This window comes from Argentina silus (assembly GCF_951799395.1).
Source record: "Argentina silus genome assembly, chromosome: Y".
NCBI lineage: Eukaryota > Metazoa > Chordata > Actinopteri > Argentiniformes > Argentinidae > Argentina > Argentina silus.
The window spans coordinates 534,164-557,500 of NC_139654.1; the positions used below are offsets into that span (position 1 = coordinate 534,164).

The 23,337-nt window shown below is 45.5% G+C and overlaps 2 protein-coding genes and 1 pseudogene across 4 annotated transcripts in view; all 3 read right to left on the reverse strand.

Moving 5' to 3' along the window:
• Positions 1-10,612: 10,612 nt before the first annotated feature.
• LOC310823692 (glutamate--cysteine ligase regulatory subunit-like) overlaps positions 10,613-23,337 on the reverse strand; it is a 119,912-nt pseudogene continuing 107,187 nt past the window's right edge. Inside the window, exons 3-8 of the transcript in view lie at positions 17,056-17,121; positions 13,521-13,602; positions 13,087-13,143; positions 12,566-12,785; positions 11,634-11,748; positions 10,613-10,683 (exon numbers count right to left, since the gene is read on the reverse strand). The product of the transcript in view is annotated as a glutamate--cysteine ligase regulatory subunit-like (transcript). The remainder of the gene's footprint in view (positions 10,684-11,633; positions 11,749-12,565; positions 12,786-13,086; positions 13,144-13,520; positions 13,603-17,055; positions 17,122-23,337) is intronic.
• LOC310823935 (uncharacterized protein) overlaps positions 11,869-23,337 on the reverse strand; it is a 106,626-nt gene continuing 95,157 nt past the window's right edge. Inside the window, exon 2 of the mRNA XM_083696875.1 lies at positions 11,869-11,879. The gene's annotated coding sequence lies outside the window, so the exon portion shown is untranslated. The remainder of the gene's footprint in view (positions 11,880-23,337) is intronic.
• The window catches only part of LOC310823885 (uncharacterized protein), a 33,549-nt gene continuing 31,407 nt past the window's right edge, over positions 21,196-23,337 (reverse strand). For both annotated transcript variants that reach the window (XM_083696795.1, XM_083696794.1), the window contains 3 exons: positions 23,001-23,174; positions 22,848-22,894; positions 21,196-22,581 (listed from right to left, as the gene is read on the reverse strand). In XM_083696795.1, the coding sequence (XP_083552921.1) occupies positions 22,034-22,581; positions 22,848-22,894; positions 23,001-23,174 (769 nt within the window). In that variant the 3' untranslated portion in view covers positions 21,196-22,033. The remainder of the gene's footprint in view (positions 22,582-22,847; positions 22,895-23,000; positions 23,175-23,337) is intronic.

Below are 23,337 nucleotides of genomic sequence, written 5' to 3' on the forward strand. Positions count from 1 at the left end.
GAATAGAAGGAGACGGCGATCTCTGCAGCAGCACAGCCACAGCTTCATCACCATGGCGATGAGCGCCATCAATTAGGTAAGAGTGTGTTAGATAGCTGTTAAACACATCAGCTCACCGCATCATATGATACAGCAGTCTGCAGCTCTGTTACACATGCCCGTCTGAATCCTGGTTGTGTGTGTCGGTCCTCAGGTTGCCTTTGTGTTGAATGAAGTGACACGTTGTCATTCTGGAAGGTGTCCTGTCCAGGACTGTAGCCGCTTGACCTCTGACCCGGAGGCAGTTCTGGAGCCAGGATGTCCCTGACCTTCGCCTGACCCTGACCAAGAGCCGCGTCCTAATAGGGTAGAAGATGTGTGGTCCAATCCGCTCTCTGCTCCATCTAGTGGACAAACCTGTCTGTAAACTGCCTCATCTTTAATACACTGTTTAACAGACTGTGTTTACCATACTGTGTTTAGAAGACCGTGTTTACCCGACCACACTCTCTATCCGTTGTTAAAGGTAGACTCAGCGATATGACGTAACCTGTGAATATTGGCAGAGATCGTTGAAGCCTAAGGCAAGACAATTCCCTCGCCAGCCCGTTTGTCACATGGCCATCTGCCACTGCCGTGCTCGTGCACCAATGGAATCCATCATTAGTGAAACGTCCGTTGCTCGGATGAATCTGAAACATCGCTGAAGTCAACCAACGTCCCGCGGTGACGTCAAATCGCTGAGTCTACCTTTAACTGAATCTTATATCGGTGTCTGGGATTTCTGAAGGGATGCTTTTCTGTGTCTGTGTTCTTTGTGTCGATCAATCAGGGTGGGAAATATGTATATGAACATGCAACGCAACAGTGGCCTTCATGTTTGCAGTGAAAGTTTGAGAGTATCGATTGGAAGATGAGGAAATGGATTGACTTTCAAAGAGTAGGAAGTAAAATGCAGAAGGAGACTTTGAGTGGATGCTAACTGGTATTGAATGAAGGTTGCTGTTATGATGTGAAGTTTATGATGATGGTGTGAGGGTTGACAAGACATTATTATAATAATAGTAGCTGGTTTAATGTAAGCACTAATCTATCAATCATGGGGGCAGGCAAGTTAAATCCAAACTTGAATTTGCACATTGAATGTCTGAGAATACAAACTAAAATATGAAGGAATGTTTGGCATTGAAAGAATATGAACTAAGTAAGAATATTTGGTGTTTAAGAACATTTTAAATTAAGTTTGAGATGTCAAAAGAATGAGGTCACCCGGTAAAAAGGCATCATCAGGAAGAGAATACTATTCCATTGTTTGCTTCGGACAATGAAGATTTAGATTTAAGTAAAAAGGCAAGTGATTGAATGTTTTAATGATAATGCTTAAAAACCTACTGCTAAGAGTAATAGTCTGATATATATATATATATATATATATATATATATATATATATGATAACTGTGTGTTAATCAGTAATTCAGAACAGTAAAAGACCGTTCTGACTATATGTGTAACTTTAACCAACATGTGGAAGCCTGTTTGTGTTAAGGTTAGGGTTAGGTTAGGTTAAGGTTAGGTTAAGGTTAGGTTAGGTTAGGTTAGGTTAGGTTAGGTTAGGGTGGTGTTGTGGTGTTCCCTGAAGCACCCGGCCGGCCAGCAGGCCAAGTGGACCAGCTCAAACTCAAGTCATTTTCTCTTCTCTCTGTTGTCTGTAATAAAGGCTTTATAAAGGGAACTCCTGCTGTCATCTCCATTAATCAAAATGTACTACAGGTTTATTTTACAACAATATGACTTGTTGAACGGACTTTGCAGTTTGTAATTTCACCTGAGAAATAAAAGCTATTCTATTCTACGAGTTCAGGCATATGGGCAAACTACACATGAACGTTACTAACTAGCACAGGCTAACTACACATTAATGTTTCTACTAGCACAGGCTAACTACACATTCATGTTTCTACTAGCACAGGCTAACTACATGTTTCTAATAGCACAGGCTAACTACATGTTTCTACTAGCACAGACTAACTACATGTTTCTACTAGCACAGGCTAACTACATGTTTCTACTAGCACATGCTAACTACACATTAATGTTTCTACTAGCACAGGCTAACTACATGTTTCTACTAGCACAGGCTAACTACACATTAATGTTTCTACTAGCACATGCTAACTACATGTTTCTACTAGCACAGGCTAACTACACATTCATGTTTCTACTAGCACAGGCTAACTACACATTCATGTTTCTACTAGCACAGGCTAACTACATGTTTCTACTAGCACAGGCTAACTACATGTTTCTACTAGCACAGGCTAACTACATGTTTCTACTAGCACATGCTAACTACACATTAATGTTTCTACTAGCACAGGCTAACTACATGTTTCTACTAGCACAGACTAACTACACATTAATGTTTCTACTAGCACAGGCTAACTACACATTCATGTTTCTACTAGCACAGGCTAACTACATGTTTCTACTAGCACAGGCTAAGTACACATGAACTAGCCTAGTCCTGGACTAAATCACACATACATAGGGTTAGGTTAGATATATATATAAACATACGGTTAGGGGTTAGGTTTAATGAAAATCATTTGTTGTACTGTTGCTTCTACTCAATCCATGCATCAGAAGCTGATAATCCATGTCTTCTACCAACCATAACCCCATCAGTCACGACATAGATCAGGAGAGACCAGGATGGAGGTCATGGTTAGACTGCAGGAGAGAAAGAAGGAGGCCTGGGCTGTCCTGAATGAGAGGATGGAGCTACAGTCTAACCCAGGGGTGGGCAAACTTTTTGGCTCAGGGGCCACATTGACTTTTAAAATTTGACAGACGGGCCGGGCCAGCACCAGATGCATACATATCAAACATAAAACATATATCAAAAATGATAAACATATCAAACATAAACATAAAAAATACAGGGTTAATACTTACATTTACTTTTAGCGGGAACAGTGTTGTTGATCACCCTTTTTGACCAGTGCATCGAAGTCTGGTGTTAGTTTTGTTGTGGCAATTCTCAGAACAGATCTGAGGTGTTCATCACTCAACTGGGATCTGTGGGGTGCTTTGTTGGTGTTCATCACGCTAAAAGTCTGTTCACGCACATACGTAGAGCCAAACAACATCCTCTGTGCCATCTTTTGGATGTTTGGAAATTTGGCTGCGCTTAATGAAGCATAAAACTCATCCAGTTTAAGAGAGTTGAACTTCTCCTTTAAGACGGTGTCACATTGGAGATCAATCAGTTCCAACTGCAACTCCTGTGGCGCCGTTTCACTCATACTTTCCCCAAACTTAACCAGCGGACATTAGAGTGGTAAAGCAAGTCCTGGTGATCAGCGTCAGTTTCTTCAAGAAACATAATAAACTGACGATGCTGAAGTCCCCTCGCTCGAATAAAGTTAACAAGTTTTACAACTGGCTACACTACGTGGTCAAGCTGCAATACGGATTTACACAGTGCTTCCTGGTGGATTATGCAGTGTAGGAAAATTACCTCCTGCTCAGGGTTGTCCTCTTTCACCCTCTCCTGGATTCTTTTGAGCAGCCCGACGTTTTTTCCAGTCAGATTTGGCGATCCATCTGTGGTAACGTTGGCGAGTGTACTCCAAGGTAGCTTGTGCCTCTTGATGACCCCCAACACGCTGTCATACAAGTCCTCTTTCCGCGTTTTCCCCCTCAGGGATTCCATGGCCAAAAACTCCTCCGTTATCTCAAAATTGTCATTAATCCCTCTGATAAAAATGACAAGCTGAGCGGTGTCCTTTATGTCATTACTTTCGTCCAGTGCCAAGGAATATAATGTAAATGACTCCGCTTTTTTGTTTAGCTTGCTAGCTAAGTCTTCGTCAATTAGCTCAACACGGCGAGTCACTGTCCTGCGTGATAAGCTCATTTTTTCAAATTTGTTCTTGCTCTCAGGACACAAGATACCTGCTGTCTCTACCATGCACTCTTTGAGAAACTCCCCTTCTGAGAAAGGCTTGCTGGTCTTTGCTAATTTGAATGCCAGCAAATAACTTGCCTTCGTGCTTGATTCTTGAATGGCAGTTTGTCGGATAAAGGTGTTTTGCTGAGCCTGCAAACTAGCTGCCAACCTCAAAGCGGTAGCTGTCCGTTCTTGCGTTGACTGGTTGTTAGCGTAATTAGCATGTTTGGTGGAAAAGTGACGGCTGATGTTGTATTCCTTTAAAACCGCAACGGTTTCTTGGCAAATAAGACATACAGCCTTTGACCGGACTTAAATGAAAAAGTATTTAGTTTCCCATTCCTTATTAAACACTCTGCACTCACTGTCGACTTTTCTTTTCTTTGGCCCACTCATTGTTGCAGATGGGTTCAGAACAGTAGCAGAGTAATAACAGAGAGTAGCCCGGGCTCCGCAAAATCAACTCAATGTATGACTGCCCCTTAGTGCGCTACCTGGTGGAATGCCAGGCATTACAGGACAAGGTCAAATGAATGCAGTTTAGTAATTTAATTAATATTCAACCCTCAAATCTGTACCAATCTTCGGCGGGCCGTATTAAAAAGACAAACGGGCCGGATGTGGCCCGCGGGCCGTAGTTTGCCCACCCCTGGTCTAACCCTAAACCATGGATGAGACGTCTCTCTGTCAGATATATGGTGAAGTCCTTGTTAACAGCCTTAGATGGGATCATCTCAACTGTTCAAAGAAAAAGGAAATAATGATCATGAAAAACTCTCTGCCACTATTGACATTTAACAGCAGCGCCCTCTGCTGGCAATTAATTCCTCTAGAGCAGGGGTGCCCAACCTTTTTTGACCCAAGATCTACTTTTCAAGTCGCCAACCTCCCGAGATCTACCAGTCCAGTGTCAACATCGCAAACCCACACACATCGTTTCCAGCCTGCAGTAACTAACCTCACAACACTTTTTCTTGTTGTCACACAACCACTAGACATCACATCACAAACCCTCCCTCTCTCAAACACACACACAGACAAATTCCTCTCACACAGTTGCCAGTTTGCATAGTGTGCTGTAGCACAAACCCGCTCTCTCTCTCACACACACACACACACACACACGCCAATCTGCATGATGAGCAATAGCCATAACTGACCTTAATATGAACCAAACAGAAAAATAAACCAGATACAAAACAGGTAGATCTCTGTGTTACGACTCCAGATGAAAACTCGTCTACGTCTAGGGGCGGTAGAGGAGTCGCAACAAAAAGGTAGTACATCAGACTTATTGTAGGAATTAAACAACCACAAACCACAATTCAACTATGTACAGTTATTTGTTTCCTCAGGGAAAACACAACACAAGACACACGCCAAGGAGAAAAGGGAACTTTTTTTGAGCGGTGCCAAAGCAAAGAAATCATAAACAAAAGTGATGTCCTAAACTAGTGCAATAGTAAGCTATACTATCAGGGCTATGCTAAAGTGCTATGCTACACTAGACTAGAACATACATGGGGCGGCACCCACTCCTAACCTGGTGAATTGTAACAGAGGTGAGCCTACGTGTTGGAAATGTAAACCCATGGGTCTCTTACCTATTCACCTTACCCCTATGGCGTACAGTTAACAGACAGACAAATTATGAGAAAAACAATAAGTAAACAATGACGTAAATATAACAAAAGAAAACTAGATGTAAACAAGTACGTCGGAGGTTTCGATCAACCAGGCAACAGTGAGTCGACAGCAAACACAAGACTACGGTGAAAATGGGTCGACTCCCGAGGGGAAGTCCAGCGGAGCTTTTAAAGGACACGGACAGCCCTCTGATTGGTCAGGAACAGTGATGACTGATGGGGACGAATGGCCAATTGCTGACGGACACCTGAATGTAGAGTGACAGGGTAAGGGAAAAACAGAAGGAAACACAAAACACAACAAGGATACACGCACATGTAGGAGTGGGAATGTAACACTCTGAGTTTGAAAAAAGGAAATCACTTCCTACCTTAGTGGGAGACCTGACACTGGGAGGAGGAGGCTAGCTTCTCGTAGTCAGGAGTGTAGGAGCTGGTTGCAAGGCGTGTGTGCTCAGCATCATTCTCCTCCAAGTGAGCACGGAAAAGCCTTCTCTGCAGACTCCTGGCCCGAACTGAACACACAATCTTCATTGCAATATCCATCACTTCTTTCATATTTGAAATCTTTCCACACAACGCTTGCTGGTGAATTATACAATGATAATTCAGGATATCTGGGAAAGATTCACTTTCTTTGCAATGAACCCACTGGTGCGGCCCATCATAGCAGGCGCCCCATCAGTTGGGATGGAGATCAGCTTGAAGAGCGGCAGTTTTGTCTCGCTAACAAATCCCATGAAAGCATTAAACATATCCTCACCTCTGGTGTGTCCTTTTAATGGCAAAATGGTGAGTAGCTCTTCCTTGGCGCTCATGTCTTCAAAAACCATCCTGATGAAAACACACAATTGTGCCACATCCACCATATCAGTCGACTCGTCAAATTGGAGGGAAAAGCACTCACGCGTCAATATCCTTCCTCAGTTGCTCCTCCACATCCACAGCCATTCCCTCACATCGCCTTGTAGTCGTATTGCGGGAGAGTTGCACTTCTTTAATGGCCTTCACGATCTCGGTTTTATTTTTAAAGTCGTCAAAAAGGCTATCCGCTGCCTCGAGAAAGGCTTCCTTCACAATATCGCTGTCTTTGAATGGCTTCTTGTGTTTAGCAAGGACGTGACTGACGCGATAGGAAGCAATAGTTGCGGCCTTACCCTGGGTCTTCGGTTTGGTGAAGATTGACTGCCGTGCTGCAAGCTGTGCTTTCAAATCCCGCACTTTTGTGGCGCGTAAAGGCGTTTTTGCAGGGAAATCCCTCTCGTAGCTCCCGGGTACCGTTTTAAAATGCCGCTCCAGATTCCCTTTCTTTGCCAACGCCACCGTTGCATTGCAGATCAAACAAACAGGCTTTGAATGAGAATAAACACAAAAATAATCTTCCTCCCATTCAGGGTGAAAATGGTAGGTCTTGGCTCGTTTCCCCTCAGACATGTTAAAGTTTAGGAGTGCGTAACCGCTCTGATCGCTAGCTGCTAGCTACTGTTGACAGCTGTCAACTTACTATCATGCATGTCTCGCGCTACAGTAGGTTAAACGTGACCTACTTTTTTTTTTTTTGTGGACGTGTTTAAGAGACTGATAGGGTGCGCAGGCAAGGACTCATGATAGGCTGTAGTGTACATTTAATACAAAATATAACACACACACACAAAACAAAACATATCCAACGACGCATAACTACAACAAAACAAAACAGTTTACAGTTACACATAAAAAAAACTTTTTTTTTTTCATTTTTTCCTACACCCCTCGCGATCGACTTGGGATCAGGCCGCAGTCTACCAGTAGACCGCGATCGACTGGTTGGGCACTCCTGCTCTAGAGCAGCGGTCCTCAACCTTTTTTGCACCACGGACCAGTTTCATGCAAGACTATTTTTCCACGGACCGGGGGGGAAAGAATCACGCGCATAACAAAACACAATAAAGTGCATATTATATAATTTAATTATTCATTTAATTATTACATTTATAATGTAAAAGTGACTCAACTCACCATAATACAGAATCAGTGGGAGCACTGAGCTTGTTTCCCTGCAACGAGACGGTCCCATCTAGGGGTGATGGGAGACAGTGACACCCGAAGTGTCCTTACCGGCAGGCATGATCAACTCTTCACCAATAGTGAAGGGCTTCTTAGCCTTGGCAATGCGGTTAGCCACTAAGAATGATGCTCTCAGTGCAGACACATTTGATGATGTGGTGGCCTTCTGTCCTTCGTGTTCACGTTTTTTTCTTTAAAAAAAACACCAAAGACTTGTCTTTTAATGCAGGGTGCTTGGTCTCTACGTGGCGAAGCAGTTTTGAAGGCTTCATGGCCTCGTTGGATAGCCGGTCGCCACATATTATACAGAGCGGGCTTGGGGCATGTCAATCACCTGTTGCGATGAACCCGTAATTTAAGTAGGACTCTTAGGTATTTTCTTTTAAATGCAGCTTTCTTTTTTTTTGGCAGTCTAGGAGTCTTCTGCTGTCTCATCATAGAGTCTTTCCCCCTTTTCAAAGAATCTCTCCAGCAATGTTTGTTTTTTACTCATTTTTGCTGGGTTAGCTTGTGGGCTTCATTTATCGGTGCATGGAAAAAAAACTGCGACTGAGAAGTGTGGAAAAGTGGCACAGATGGAAGTGGTCATTTTTCAAACACCCTGCAGACTGCGATAGTCAATAAAATGGAAATAAAATACAAATTAAAATGTTTTTATTCTTTCTGTGCGGCCCGGTACCAAATGATCCACGGCCGAAACTGGTCCGCAGCCCGGTAATTGGGGACTCCTGCTCTAGATTACTGCAAGGAGACAGAGAACGTCCCAGGGTTCGGGTTAGGGTTGGGGTTATGATTAGGGTTTGGGTCAGGTTCAGGGTCAGGGTTAGAGTTAGAGTTAGGGTTAGAGTTTGGGTCAGGGTCAGGGTCAGGGTTAGAGTTAGAGTTAGGGTTAGAGTCAGGGTCAGGGTCAGGGTTAGAGTTAGAGTTAGAGTTAGGGTTAGGGTTAGGGTTAGAGTCAGGGTCAGGGTTAAGATTCAAGATTCAAGATTCAAAGTGTTTATTATCATATGCACAGTAGAAAACATGTTTCCCTGTACAATGAAATTCTTGCTTTGCTGTCCGCAGAATGCCAACCAATGTAAAATATACAATACTAAAGAATATACAATATATACTAAACAAATGTACAAGACAGCAAAATTTAAGGCATAAAATAAAATAGCAGCAATAATAATAATAAAACAGTGCAAATGTAGCAGTGCAATTATGCAAACTGGAAAATTCAGTTATTTGAGGTAGTAAGGTTATATTAATCTCCTATGGGTTGTTTAGGAGCCTGATGGCAGTGGGAAAGAAGGAGTTCTTCAGTCTGGTGGTCCTGCATTTAACACTTCTGTACCTCCGGCCTGAGGGTAGAAGTGTGAACAGTCCGTGCTGGGGGTGGGTGGGGTCCTTGAGGATGGAGGCGGCTCTCCTGTGGACTCTGCGGTGGTAGATGCTCTGCAGAGAGGGCAGTGGAGTCCTGGTGATTTTCTCAGCGTCTCCTAGGCCTGTCTGCACATTTGGGTTGTCATGACGTTGCTAAGGGAAGTGTTAACACTGGAAAGAAAACGTCCCCTTTGGTTCACACTAATGTTCTATTACACTAATGTTCTATTATACTAACGTTCTATTACACTAATGTTCTATTATACTAATGTTCTATTACACTAATGTTCTATTAAACTAACGTTCTATTACACTGTTCTATTACACTAATGTTCTATTACACTAATGATCTATTACACTAACGTTCTATTACACTAATGTTCTATTATACTAATGTTCTATTACACTAATGTTCTATTAAACTAACGTTCTATTACACTAATGTTCTATTATACTAATGTTCTATTACACTAATGTTCTATTAAACTAACGTTCTATTACACTGTTCTATTACACTAATGTTCTATTACACTAATGTTCTATTACACTAATGTTCTATTACACTAATGTTATATTACACTAATGTTCTATTACACTAATGTTCTATTACACTAATGTTCTATTACACTAATGTTATATTACACTGATGTTCTATTACACTAATGTTATATTACACTGATGTTCTATTACACTAATGTTCTATTATACTAATGTTCTATTACACTAATGTTCTATTACACTAACGTTCTATTACACTAATGTTCTATTACACTAATGTTCTATTACACTAATGTTCTATTATACTAATGTTCTATTACACTAATGTTCTATTATACTAATGTTCTATTACACTGTTCTATTACACTAATGTTCTATTACACTAATGTTCTATTACACTGTTCTATTAAACTAATGTTCTATTACACTAATGTTCTATTACACTAATGTTCTATTACACTGTTCTATTAAACTAATGTTCTTTTACACTAATGTTCTATTACCCCTGGATACGATCTAGTGTGCCTAGAAACGAAACTCACTAACTTACCATGTTGTCAAACATGTTGGCACCGAACAGTCCCATAGAAATACATTCCTAACCCTAACAGTCCCATAGAAATACATTCCTAACCCTAACAGTTCCATAGAAATACATTCCTAACCCTAACAGTCCCATAGAAATACATTCCTATCCCTAACAGTCCCATAGAAATACATTCCCAACCCTAACAGTCCCATAGAAATACATTCCTAACCCTAACAGTCCCATAGAAATACATTCCTAACCCTAACAGTTCCATAGAAATACATTCCTAACCCTAACAGTCCCATAGAAATACATTCCTAACCCTAACAGTCCCATAGAAATACATTCCTATCCCTAACAGTCCTATAGAAATACATTCCTAACCCTAACAGTCCCATAGAAATACATTCCTAACCCTAACAGTCCTATAGAAATACATTCCTATCCCTAACAGTCCCATAGAAATACATTGGAACATTTAAAAATGCATTTTGTTTTTACGCTGCTGAAACAATCCGGAGTGCCAGATGTGTGAAAGGTTCAACCACTGAAGAGGAAATCTTCTCACATGGTTCTGCTTTCCTCCATTGGCCTCATGTGTTGTGCTGTCGACAGTCGACCAACAGATGGTGCCATGCAGCGTGTTTCTGCTCTCTGTCAGTCGCTGGAAAACTGACGGAACAGATTTAATCCACCATCAACTCCATAAGCATTACATACATGACATCACATTACATACATGTGACATAGCTACTAACCGTAGCTAAGTCTTTCAACTTAACCAAGGTGTCGTCCGCGCTACGCTAACCAGGCTAACCAAGGCTACACGATGCTACGCTAAGGCTACACTACACTATGCTAGCCTCGACTACACCAGACTATGCTATGCTACGCTACGCTACCCGGGTGGCGTGGACCAGGTAGCCCTTGGCCTTGATGAGGCCGCGGCTCTTGACGATGATGGCGTAGCGCAGGACCCAGCGGAGGCGCCACGCCACGCCGACGCCGCGTCACAGCCGTCGCGGTCGGGGTCGCCGTGGGACGCCGTTGCTAACGCCGCGCTCTCACGGAGCGCCTCCTGGAAGCCCGCCGACGTGATGAGCTCTGGAAGATGACAGAGAGACAGACAGGTTAGAGAAAGACAGGTTAGGGGGAGAGAGACAGGTCAAAGACAGACAGACAGCTCAGAGGGAGAGGGGGGAGGGAGAGAGAGAGAGACAGGTTAGAGGGGAGACAGACATGTCAAAGACAGACAGACGGGTCAGAGAGAGAGAGACAGCGCCTCCTGGAAGCCCGCCGCCGAGATAAGCTCTGGAAGGAGAGAGAGAGAGAGAGAGACAGGTTAGAGGGAGAGACAGACATGGAAAGAGAGGGAGAGAGAGAGAGAGACAGGTTAGAGGGAGAGACAGACATGGAAAGAGAGGGAGGGAGAGAGAGAGACAGGTCAGAGAGAGACAGACAGCTCAGATGAAGAGGGAGGTTAGGTTAGAGGGGGGACAGACAGGTCAGAGAGAGACAGACAGGTCAGGGACAGAGAGAGAGAAAGAGAGACAGACAGACAGACACCCCCAGACAAATTGATCACAGACAGACAGATCACAGACAGACACCCACCTTTGGGGTCGTTGTGGGTCAGTAGCTGGACCCCCGCCTGCTTGGCATACGCCGTCAGATCGGGGGGCATCACACAACAGGACGCCAGGTTGACCTGGTTGCTGATGGGCTTCACCTTGGATACGGGAGAGAGAGAGACAGGTCAGAGAGACAGACAGGTCAGGGACAGAGAGACAGACAGGCCATCAGATCGGGGGGCATCACAGAACAGGACGCCAGGTTGTCCTGGTTACTGGTGGGCTTCACCTTGGATACGGAAGAGAGAGAGACAGGTCAGGGAGAGACAGACAGGTCAGGGACAGAGAGACATACAGGCCATCAGATCGGGGGGCATCACACAACAGGACGCCAGGTTGACCTGATTACTGGTGGTCTTCACCTTGGATACGGGGGAGAGAGAGAGAGAGAGAGAGAGACAGGTCAGGGACAGACAGACAGGTCAGGGACAGAGAGAGAGAGACAGACAGACAGACACTGTTAACTGCTTGGTTGGGACAGAGAGAGAGAGACAGGACAGGGACAGAGAGAAAGAGAGAGAGAGAAAGAGAGACAGACAGTTGGCGTACGCACTCAGTTTGACCTGGTTACTGGTGGGGTTTCACCTTGGACATGGAGAGAGAGACAGACAGGTCAGGGAGAGACAGATACCCCCAGCACAGGACAGACAGACAGACAGTTCAGAGACAGAGACAGACACCCACCTGGGCCCAGTCGTAGCGCTCCTCCAGGAGGCCCTTGTCCAGGACAGACAGACAGATCAGACAGACAGACACCCACCTGGTCCCAGTCGTACAACTCCTCCAGGAGGCCCTTGTCCAGGACAGACAGACAGGTCAGGGATAGAGCGAGAGAGAGAGAGAGAGACAGACAGACAGACACACACACCGTCCAGGACAAACAGACAGGCCAGAGAAAGACAGACAGACACCCACCTGGGCCCAGTTGTGCAGCTCCTCCAGGAGGCCCTTGTCCAGGTCCGACGTCCCGATGGCGACCACCTTCCCGGACGCCACCAGCGTTTCCAAGAAAACCCATGCCGGCTGCAGGTCCGAGAGGGTCTGGGGGGCTTGGTCGGTCCCCGGGGGGGGGGGGGGGGGGGGGCGGGCGCCAGGATGACCGAGTCGAGTTGGGAGAGGGCGAGAGTGAGACAGGCTGTTGGGGGGGAGGGAGACAGGTTAGGGAGAGAAAGACAGGTTAGAGGTCCGAGAGGGTCTGGGTGTGGGGGGGGGGGGGGGGATGTTGTCCTCCTGGTCGACAGGGCGAGGGTGAGACAGGCTGTGGAGGAGAGAGACAAACAGGTAAAGAGAGAGACAGACAGGCAGGCAGCCAAACAGACAGACAGCCAAACAGGCAGACAGACAGACAGGCAGACAGCCAGCCAGCCAGCCAAACAAACAGACAGACAAGCAGACAGCCAAACAGGCAGACAGACAGACAAACAGGCAGGACTCACCCATGTCGACAGCCTGCCTGATGGACGACTGGTCCGACTCGCACAGGAACAGCTTGACTGCAACGACAACGTTAGCGTGGGTTAGCCTAGGTTAGCCTGTGTTAGCATGTGCTGGTGTCATTTGTTAGCCTGTGTTAACGTGGGTTAGCGTTGGATAGCCTGGGTTAGCCTGTGTTAGCATGTGCTGGTGTCATTTGTTAGCCTGTGTTAACGTGTGGTCGCGTCGTGTGTAATCATGGGCTGGTATCGTTTGTTAGCCCTGGGTTAGCGTGTGTTATCGTGGTGCGTGTGAGCCGGTGTTAGCATGCACTAGCATTTATTAGCATGTGTTATCGTGGTGTGTGTTAGCGTGCGTGAGCCTGTCTTAGCCTGCGTTAACCTGTCTTACCCTGCATTAGCGTAGCGTTAGCCTGCGTTAGCTTGTCGTAGCGTACCAGACACCTTCAGCTCCTCCCTCTCCTCCGGTGTGATGGTGGCCTCGGCCGCCTGGGGGGTGGAGCAGTCCAGGACGTCAGACTCCTGGAGAGACAGACAGGTTAGAGACAGACAGGTTAGAGAAAGACAGGTGAGAGAGAGACAGGTAAACAGACAGACAGGTTAGAGAGAGAGAGACAGACAGGTCAGAGAGAGAGAGACAGACAAGCATGATGGTGGCCTCGGCCGCATGGGGGGTGGAGCAGTCCAGGACGTCAGACTCCTGGAGAGACAGACAGGTCAGAGAGAGAGACACAGGTAAACAGACAGACAGGTTAGAGAGAGAGAGACAAGTTAGAGACAGACAGACAGAGAGACAGACAGGCGTGATGGCCTCGGCCGCCTGGGGGGTGGAACAGTCTAGGACGTCAGACTCCTGGAGAGACAGACAGGTCTGAGAGACAGACAGGTTCAGGACAGACAGATTACAGAAAGACAGCCAGGCGTGCCTGGGGGGGGGGAGCAGTCCAGGTTAGAGACAGACCAGACTAGTCGAACTAGAGAGAGGGAGAGAAAGAGAGAGAGATTAGCTGACCTCAGCAGAACCTCCCTCCCTCCCTGTTCAACCCTCCCCCCCAAACCTGCCTCCCCCCCGTCTCCCTGCCTGTGTGTGTGTCTGTGTGAGTGTGTCTGTGTGTGTCTGTGTGAGTGTGTGTATGTCTGTGTGAGTGTGTGAGTGTGTGTGTGTGTGTCTGTGTGTATGTGAGTGTGTGTGTGTCTTCCTCTCTCTCTACCTGTCTCAGGAGCACCCACCCACACACACACACACACACACACGTTGTCACTTGACTCACTAAACATTGACGCCTCTGGGCATGTGTGTGTATGTGTGAGTGTCTGTGTGAGTGTGTGTCTGTCTGTGTGAGTGTGCGTATGTGTGAGTGTGTGTGTGTGTCTCCCTCTCTCTCTCCCTGTCTCAGGGGCACACACACACACACACACACACACACACACACACACACACACACACACGTTGTCACTTGACTCACTAAACATTGACGCCTCTGGGCATGTGTGTGTGTGTCTGTGTGTGTCTGTGTGAGTGAGTGTGTGTGTGAGTGTGTGTGTGTGTGTGTCTGTGTGTTGTGATGGCCCAGCCGGTGAGCAGTGCCCCACAGAGACACCTGGTGGCCACAAGGGGGAGGCAAAGGCAGCCATGGGGTGTCGTGCTGGATGGGAGGTACTATCCCAGTTCTATGTCCTGGAGACTCCGCCACCAATCAGATGACTCAGCTCACCGCTCACAGGTGCGCTGAGTCAGCTCGGCGATCCTGAGGCCTTTTAAACTCCCCAGGACAAGCTGAAGACAGACTGGCTGGAGGAACGAGTCGAGACCAGACACCCGCTAAGCCAGTCTCATAAGCCAAACGGGAGAGAAAGCCTGGAAGACGGAGAGGAACCCCCCAACCGACCGGAGGAAGAGGTCAGTGAAAGGGACCCGATATCCCACTAACTTTGGCCTGTCTCTCTCTCTCTCTCTCTGACGACAAGAAGAACCCGGCGGAGCGCCGTAGCGCCAACCGCCAACCCGGTGAAGATTTGAGTTGCCTTTCGCCTCTCCCTTTTCCCCGCACCTTAGAAATAAAACCCTACGTTGATTTCACCGCAACCCCTGTTTCCGCCTGTTTCTATTCTCATTGGTTGACCCACTGTTGCGCCTGTCGACCAGGCTCCCACAGTGTGTCTGTGTGAGTGAGTGTGTGTGTCTGTGTGAGTGTGTCTGTCTGTCTATCTGTGTGTGTGTGTGTGTGTGTGTCTCCCTCTCTCTCTCTCACACACACACGTTGTCACTTGACTCACTAAACATTGACGCCTCTGGGCGCGCGTGTGTGTGGGTGTGCGTGTGTGTGTGGAGCATCCAGAGAGAGACGAAGTAAAGGAGGGAGGGAAGGAAGGAAGGTAGGAAGGAAGGGAGGGAGGGAAGGAAGGAAGGAAGGAAGAGAGGGATGAGTCTCACCTTCTCCTCCGCCGACAGTAAGGAAAGAAGAGAGGAAACAGGAAAGGAGGGAAGGGAAGGAGGGAGGGAAGGAGAGAGAGAGAGAGAGACAGGAGGGAGGGAGGGAGGGAGGGGAGAAGGAGGGGAGAAGGAGGGAGAGAGAGAGACAGGAGGGAGGGAGGGAGAGAGAGAGACAGGAGGGAGGGAAGGAGGGAGAGAGGGAGAGAGACAGGAGGGAGGGAGGGAGGGAGAGACAGGAGGGAAGGAAGGAAGGAAGACAGGAAAGGAGGGAGAGAAGGAGGGAGGGAAGGAGGGAGAGACAGGAGGGAGAGAAGGAGAGAGAGACAGGAGGGAGGGAGGGAGGGAAGGAGAGAGAGAGAGAGACAGGAGGGAGGGAGAGAAGGAAAGAAGGAGGGAGGGAGGGAGGGAGAGAGACAGGAGGGAGGGAAGGAGGGAGGGAGAGAGACAGGAGGGAGGGAGAGACAGGAGGGAAGGAAGTAAGGAAGACAAGAAAGGAGGGAAGGAAGAGAGAGACAGGAAAGGAGGGAGGGAGGGAGGGAGAGAAGAGAGGGATGAGTCTCACCTTCTCCCCGGCCGACGGCGTCTCAGAGGACCAGTCACTCAGCATGGCGCGGATACAGTCCTGGAGCTACGGCAACAACAGACAGACAGGTCAGATGGAGAGACAGACAGGTCAGAGACAAACAGACAGACAGACAGACAGGTCAGAGACTGACAGACAGACAGACAGAGGGACAGACAGGTCAGAGACAGACAGACAGACAGTGTGAGTGTGTGTGTGTATGTCTGTGTGAGTGTGTGTGTGTGTGTGTATGTCTGTGTGAGTGTGTGTGTGTCTGTGTGTGTGTGTGTGTGTGTGTGTGTGTGTATGTGAGTGTGTATGTGTCTCCCTCTCTCTCTCCCTGTCTCAGGAGCACCCACACACACACACACACACACGTTGTCACTTGACTCACTAAACATTGACGCGTGTGTGTGTGTGTGTCTGTGTGTGTGTGTGTGTGTGTGTGTGTGTGTCTCCCTCTCTCTCACACACACACACATTGTCACTTGACTCACTAAACATTGACGCCTCTGGGCGCGCGTGTGTGTGGGTGTGCGTGTGTGTGTGTGTGGAGCATCCAGAGAGAGACGAAGGAAGGAAGGAAGGAAGGAAGAGAGGGATGAGTCTCACCTTCTCCTCCGCCGACAGTAAGGAAAGAAGACAGGAAACAGGAAAGGAGGGAAGGGAATGAGGGAGAGAAGGAGAGAGAAAGAGAGACAGGAGGGAGGGAGGGAGGGGAGAAGGAGGGGAGAAGGAGGGAGAGAGAGAGACAGGAGGGAGGGAAGGAGGGAGAGAGGGAGAGAGACAGGAGGGAGGGAAGGAGGGAGAGAGGGAGAGAGACAGGAGGGAGGGAGGGAGAGACAGGAGGGAAGGAAGGAAGGAAGACAGGAAAGGAGGGAAAGAAGAGAGAGACAGGAGGAAAGGAGGGAGGGAAGGAGGGAGAGAGAGAGAGACAGGAAAGGAGGGAGGGAGAGAAGAGAGGGATGAGTCTCACCTTCTCCCCGGCCGACGGCGTCTCGGAGGACCAGTCACTCAGCGTGGCGCGGATACAGTCCTGGAGCTACGGCAACAACAGACAGACAGGTCAGATGGAGAGACAGACAGGTCAGAGAGAAACAGACAGACAGACAGATAGACAGACAGATAAGACAGAGGGACAGACAGGTCAGAGACAGCATGGCGCGGATACAATCCTGGAGCTGGAGGGCAACAAAAGACATACAGGTCAGACAGACAGACAGAGAGAGACAGGTCAGATAGAGAGACAGACAGGTCAGAGACAGCGTGGCGCGGATATAATCCTGGAGCTGAACGGCAACAACAGGTCAGACAGACAGACAGAAAATGACAATAAAACGACATATTTAGTATTTATTTAATCACATTCATAATACACACACACACACACACACGGTCAGTTCGTTAGAGCCAGTTAGCATTCGCCTTTAGCACCCCGTCAACACTGCACTCTGTAGGTAAATTCGTTAGCCCCGTTAGCATTAGCCTTTAGCACCCCGTCAACACTGCACTCGGTAGGTAAATTCGTTAGCTTCGTTAGTTAGCCCCGTTATCATTAGCCTCAGAGCCGGTAGAGGAGACGGTACCACCGGGGGAGACGGTCCCAGAGGACCCGCTACGAGTACCAGAGGAGCCGCCGGTGTCGGTGGTGGTGGTGGTTTCCATGGTGTCTGTCTCCCCTTCTCTCGTAAAGAAGAAGTAAATGTCGTAAAGATATAATAATAATAATAATAATAATAATAATAATAATAATAATAATAATAATAGTAAATGTCGTAAAATAAGGGAGGTTGGTGTGTTTGAGGGAATGTCGTAAAGGAAAAGAAAATGTCGGAAAGGGACGGGATATGGTGGGTTACCTAGCAACGAGGGGGTGGGGAGATTGTGTGGTTTGAAGGAGTTTCATAAAACATTTTTTTCTAAAAAATGTCGTAAAATACGAACGGTGGAGGGAAAAGGGGGGGGGTTGCCTAGCAACGAGGAGGTGGGTTTGAAGAGCCAAACTACATGGTTCTACTAGCCCTAGGGTTAGGGTCAGGGTTTAGGGTTAAAGTTAACTCATCCCCTAGGGTTAGGGTTAGGGTCAGGGTTTAGGGTTAGGGTCAGGGTTAGAGTAAGGGTTAGGGTCAGGGTCAGAGTCAGGTTCAGGGTCAGAGTTAGGGTTAGGGTCAGAGTCAGGGTCAGGGTCAGGGTCAGGGTCAGAGTCAGGGTTAGGGTCAAGGTTAACTCGTCTCCTAGGCCTGTCTGCACATTTGGGTTGTCATGACATTGCTAAGTGAAGTGTTAACACTGGAAAGAAAACTGATGTTCTATTATACTAATTTTCTATTATACTAAGATTATATTATACTAATGTTCTATTACACTAATGTTCTATTACATAAATGTTCTATTACACTAATGTTCTATTACATAAATGTTCTATTACACTAACGTTTTATTATACTAATGTTCTATTACACTGATGTTCTATTACACTGTTCTATTACACTAATGTTTTATTATACTAATGTTCTATTACACTAATGTTCTATTACACTAATGTTCTATTACACTGATGTTCTATTACACTGTTCTATTACACTAATATTCTATTACACTAATGTTCTATTACACTGATGTTCTATTACACTGATGTTCAATTACACTGATGTTCTATTACACTAATGTTCTATTACACTGATGTTCTATTACACTGTTCTATTACACTGATGTTCTATTACACTGATGTTCAATTACACTGATGTTCTATTACACTAATGTTCTATTACACTGATGTTCTATTACACTGTTCTATTACACTGATGTTCTATTACACTAACGTTCCATTACATTGTTCTATTACACTGTTCTATTACACTGATGTTCTATTACACTGTTCTATTACACTAATGTTCTATTACACTAATGTTTTATTATACTAATGTTCTATTACACTGATGTTCTATTACACTGTTCTATTACACTGATGTTCTATTACACTAATGTTCTATTACACTAATGTTCTAATACACTAATGTTCTATTACACTGATGTTCTATTACACTGTTCTATTACACTGATGTTTTATTACACTGATGTTCTATTACACTGTTCTATTACACTGATGTTTTATTACACTAATGTTCTATTACACTGATGTTCTATTACACTGATGTTCTAATACACTGATGTTCTATTACACTGTTCTATTACACTAATATTCTATTACACTAATGTTCTATTACACTGATGTTCTATTACACTGATGTTCAATTACACTGATGTTCTATTACACTAATGTTCTATTACACTGATGTTCTATTACACTGTTCTATTACACTGATGTTCTATTACACTGTTCTATTACACTGATGTTCTATTACACTGATGTTCAATTACACTGATGTTCTATTACACTAATGTTCTATTACACTGATGTTCTATTACACTGTTCTATTACACTGATGTTCTATTACACTAACGTTCCATTACATTGTTCTATTACACTGTTCTATTACACTGATGTTCTATTACACTAATGTTCTATTACACTAATGTTCTATTACACTAATGTTATATTACACTGATGTTCTATTACACTGTTCTATTACACTGATGTTCTATTACACTAATGTTCTATTACACTAATGTTCTAATACACTAATGTTCTATTACACTGATGTTCTATTACACTGTTCTATTACACTGATGTTTTATTACACTAATGTTCTATTACACTGATGTTCTATTACACTGTTCTATTACACTGATGTTTTATTACACTAATGTTCTATTACACTGATGTTCTATTACACTGATGTTCTAATACACTGATGTTCTATTACACTGTTCTATTACACTGATGTTCTATTACACTAATGTTCTATTACACTGATGTTCTATTACACTAATGTTCTATTACACTGATGTTCTATTACACTGTTCTATTACACTGATGTTTTATTACACTGTTCCATTATAAAAGATCTGTTATGTTATAAAGAATATTTCAGGTTCAATTTCTGGGTTTTTAGGATTCAGTGCTTATTGCTAACTGGCTGGATTCTAATCTCTCTGTTGTTGTAATACTAGTAAATGACCACCAGGTGGTGCCCCCATCTGAGGGCTAGAGGTCTGGGGGATAGGGTTCTGGGGGTCTGGGGGTCTGGAGGTCTGGGGTCTGGGGGTCTGGGGGTCAGAGGTACTGCAGGGGACAGGTGAAGTCTTCTCATGAGAGCCATGCCTCCCATGGCAGGGAGCGGTACTGCAGGGGACAGGTGAAGTCTTCTCATGAGAGCCATGCCTCCCATGGCAGGGAGCGGTACTGCAGGGGACAGGTGACGTCTTCTCATGAGAGCCATGCCTCCCATGGCAGGGAGCGGTACTGCAGGGGACAGGTGACGTCTTCTCATGAGAGCCATGCCTCCCATGGCAGGGAGCGGTACTGCAGGGGACAGGTGAAGTCTTCTCATGAGAGCCATGCCTCCCATGGCAGGGAGCGGTACTGCAGGGGACAGATGAAGTCTTCTCATGAGAGCCATGCCTCCCATGGCAGGGAGCGGTACTGCAGGGGACAGGTGAAGTCTTCTCATGAGAGCCAAGTCTCCCATGGCAGGGAGCGGTACTGCAGGGGACAGGTGACGTCTTCTCATGAGAGCCATGCCTCCCATGGCAGGGAGCGGTACTGCAGGGGACAGGTGACGTCTTCTCATGAGAGCCATGCCTCCCATGGCAGGGAGCGGTACTGCAGGGGACAGGTGAAGTCTTCTCATGAGAGCCATGCCTCCCATGGCAGGGAGCGGTACTGCAGGGGACAGGTGAAGTCTTCTCATGAGAGCCATGCCTCCCACAGCCCACAGACAGAGAGGGGAAAAGCAGCCTGCACCTTGGCTGCCCCTCACAATGTCACATGATGCAGAGATATTACTGTACTAGATGATTACTATATAAAAAGGAAGGAATACATGGAAAGTGAAGTTCAGAACATGTACAGCGCCTTCTGAAGGTATTCAGACCCCTTTACTTTTTACACATTTTCTTGTGTTATAGACTAAATTTAAAATGGATTCAATTAAAATAATTCGCCATTAATGCACACACAATACACCAGAATGCGAAAACACGTTTTTTGAAATTTCAGTACATTTATTAAAATTGAAATACAGAAATACATGAACAGAAGTATTCAGACTTTTTGTCTTAAAATTAGTTAAAATGCAAAAATGTCATCAACAAATCACTCAATAAGTTGAATTGAGTCCATCTTAATGCAAGGATAATAGTTCATGTCATTTCGGAATGAATATCTTTGTTTTTATAGGGTCTCTGATTTGCATAGGAATCAATTACACACTGTGTAGATTAGGATGTTCTGAAGACACTGTCCATATTGTACTGACAGAGAAGGAGAGCTGTCTTCACATCCACTCCCTACTATCTTACACACAGCAACGTAATCCAGCATCACAACTCAAACACCCAATCTAACCAACTCTTATATACATACAGACACTCTCTCCTGTGTTATTCTCAGAGTTCATCATCAGTCTGATTTGATCATCTAATCATTCATCTGGATTGTTTCACTGTCAGTTGCATATCCATCAAAAAAAGTAAAAAACATGTAAGCTTCTGTTTTTTGTCACTCAATTACAATCTATTTCACTATTAGATGCATTTTATTGAATTTAATAATACATATATATATATACAGTAAAAATAATATAACTACACACTACACACAATGCACAACACCCTACACCCTACACACTAAACACTACAAACTACACCCTACACAGTAAACAATAAACACTACATCCTACACACTAGACCCTACACACTACACCCTACGCACTACACCCTACACCCTACACACTGGGAGAGGGAACATCTGTACATCCAACATCTCAGTGAAAACACACCACTATCCAACTGCATCATGGTATGATCCGTCATCTTTGAGCCTTTGGTGTTCAGTGTGATCTCCCTGAGACTAGTTTACACAGGGTCACTGATTCACACAAAACCCAAAACCCTGGGTAGAGGGGCTCAGTGAATGTGGAGTGGAATGTGTGCAGGAGGGTCCGTGTGTCAGAGGAGACCCTGTAGAAGGACAGAGTGCCGGCCGGCCAGTCCAGATACACTCCTACTCTGTGGGAGCCAGAGGAGGGGACAGGTATGTCAGTGTTCTTCTTATTGTGCCAGGCGGAGTAACTGTCATCAGAGCACCTCAGACTCCAGGACTTGTCATTGTATCCCAACACACAGTCATCACCCCTTCCTCTCCTGCTGATTCCTTTATATGTCACTCCTATACCAGCCTCTCCCCCACTCCACCCTACCTCCCAGTAACAGCGCCCAGTCAGACCCTCTCTACACAGCACCTGGTACCAGTAGTCAAATCTCTCTGGGTGATCAGGATACGGCTGCTCCTCTCTCCCACATGTCACCTTTCTATTCTCCTCAGACAGAGAGAGGAGTCTGTATGCTGTGTTTGGGTCCAGTGTGAGCTCACAGGCATCTGATTGAGAGGACAGAAATAATCATCAAATCAATACAATTGAATAACTTACAATATTCACAATGTGATCTTGTTATGGCAACATTCTTTTTATCACAAAATATTACTTATTAATTAATGTTTTATACAACTAATACAACCAATTCACATTTACTAATATTTTAGATTTACATATGAATACAATACTGGTGCTCTGTTTGAACTCTGCTGTACCCTGGTTCTTGAGTAATATCACAGTCCTATTCTCTACAGCGTTGGTGACTTACATTTGATCAGCCCAGGTTTGAGCCTGCACTCTCCACCATGGTCCACACTATATCAACCACAGAAGAACCCACAGAGGTTGAATGACAAACTCACAATCATGTGGAAAATAGATACTGTGCATTGATACGTCCAGCCACATATTCAGCCTTTACCTGAGTGTCTGTAGTTTACAGAGTGGATCGTTCTGTACAGCAGAGAGCAGCGCCAGTCCTGAGTCTCCTGGGTGATTGTAGCTCAGGTCCAGCTCTCTCAGGTGGGAGGGCTTAGACCTCAGAGCTGAAGCCAGAGAAACACAGCCTTCCTCTGGGACTCCACAGCCTGACAACCTGGGGAAATAGTGTCACTCCATCTGATATCAAGAATCTGATTATTCCTATCGACAGCTTTAAATCCACTTCATTTTGCAGCTGAAAGGCTAGATACATTTTATTCAAGTAAAGAACATTCAAACTCGTGTGTTATAATGGCCCTAGATAATCATGCTTCTGC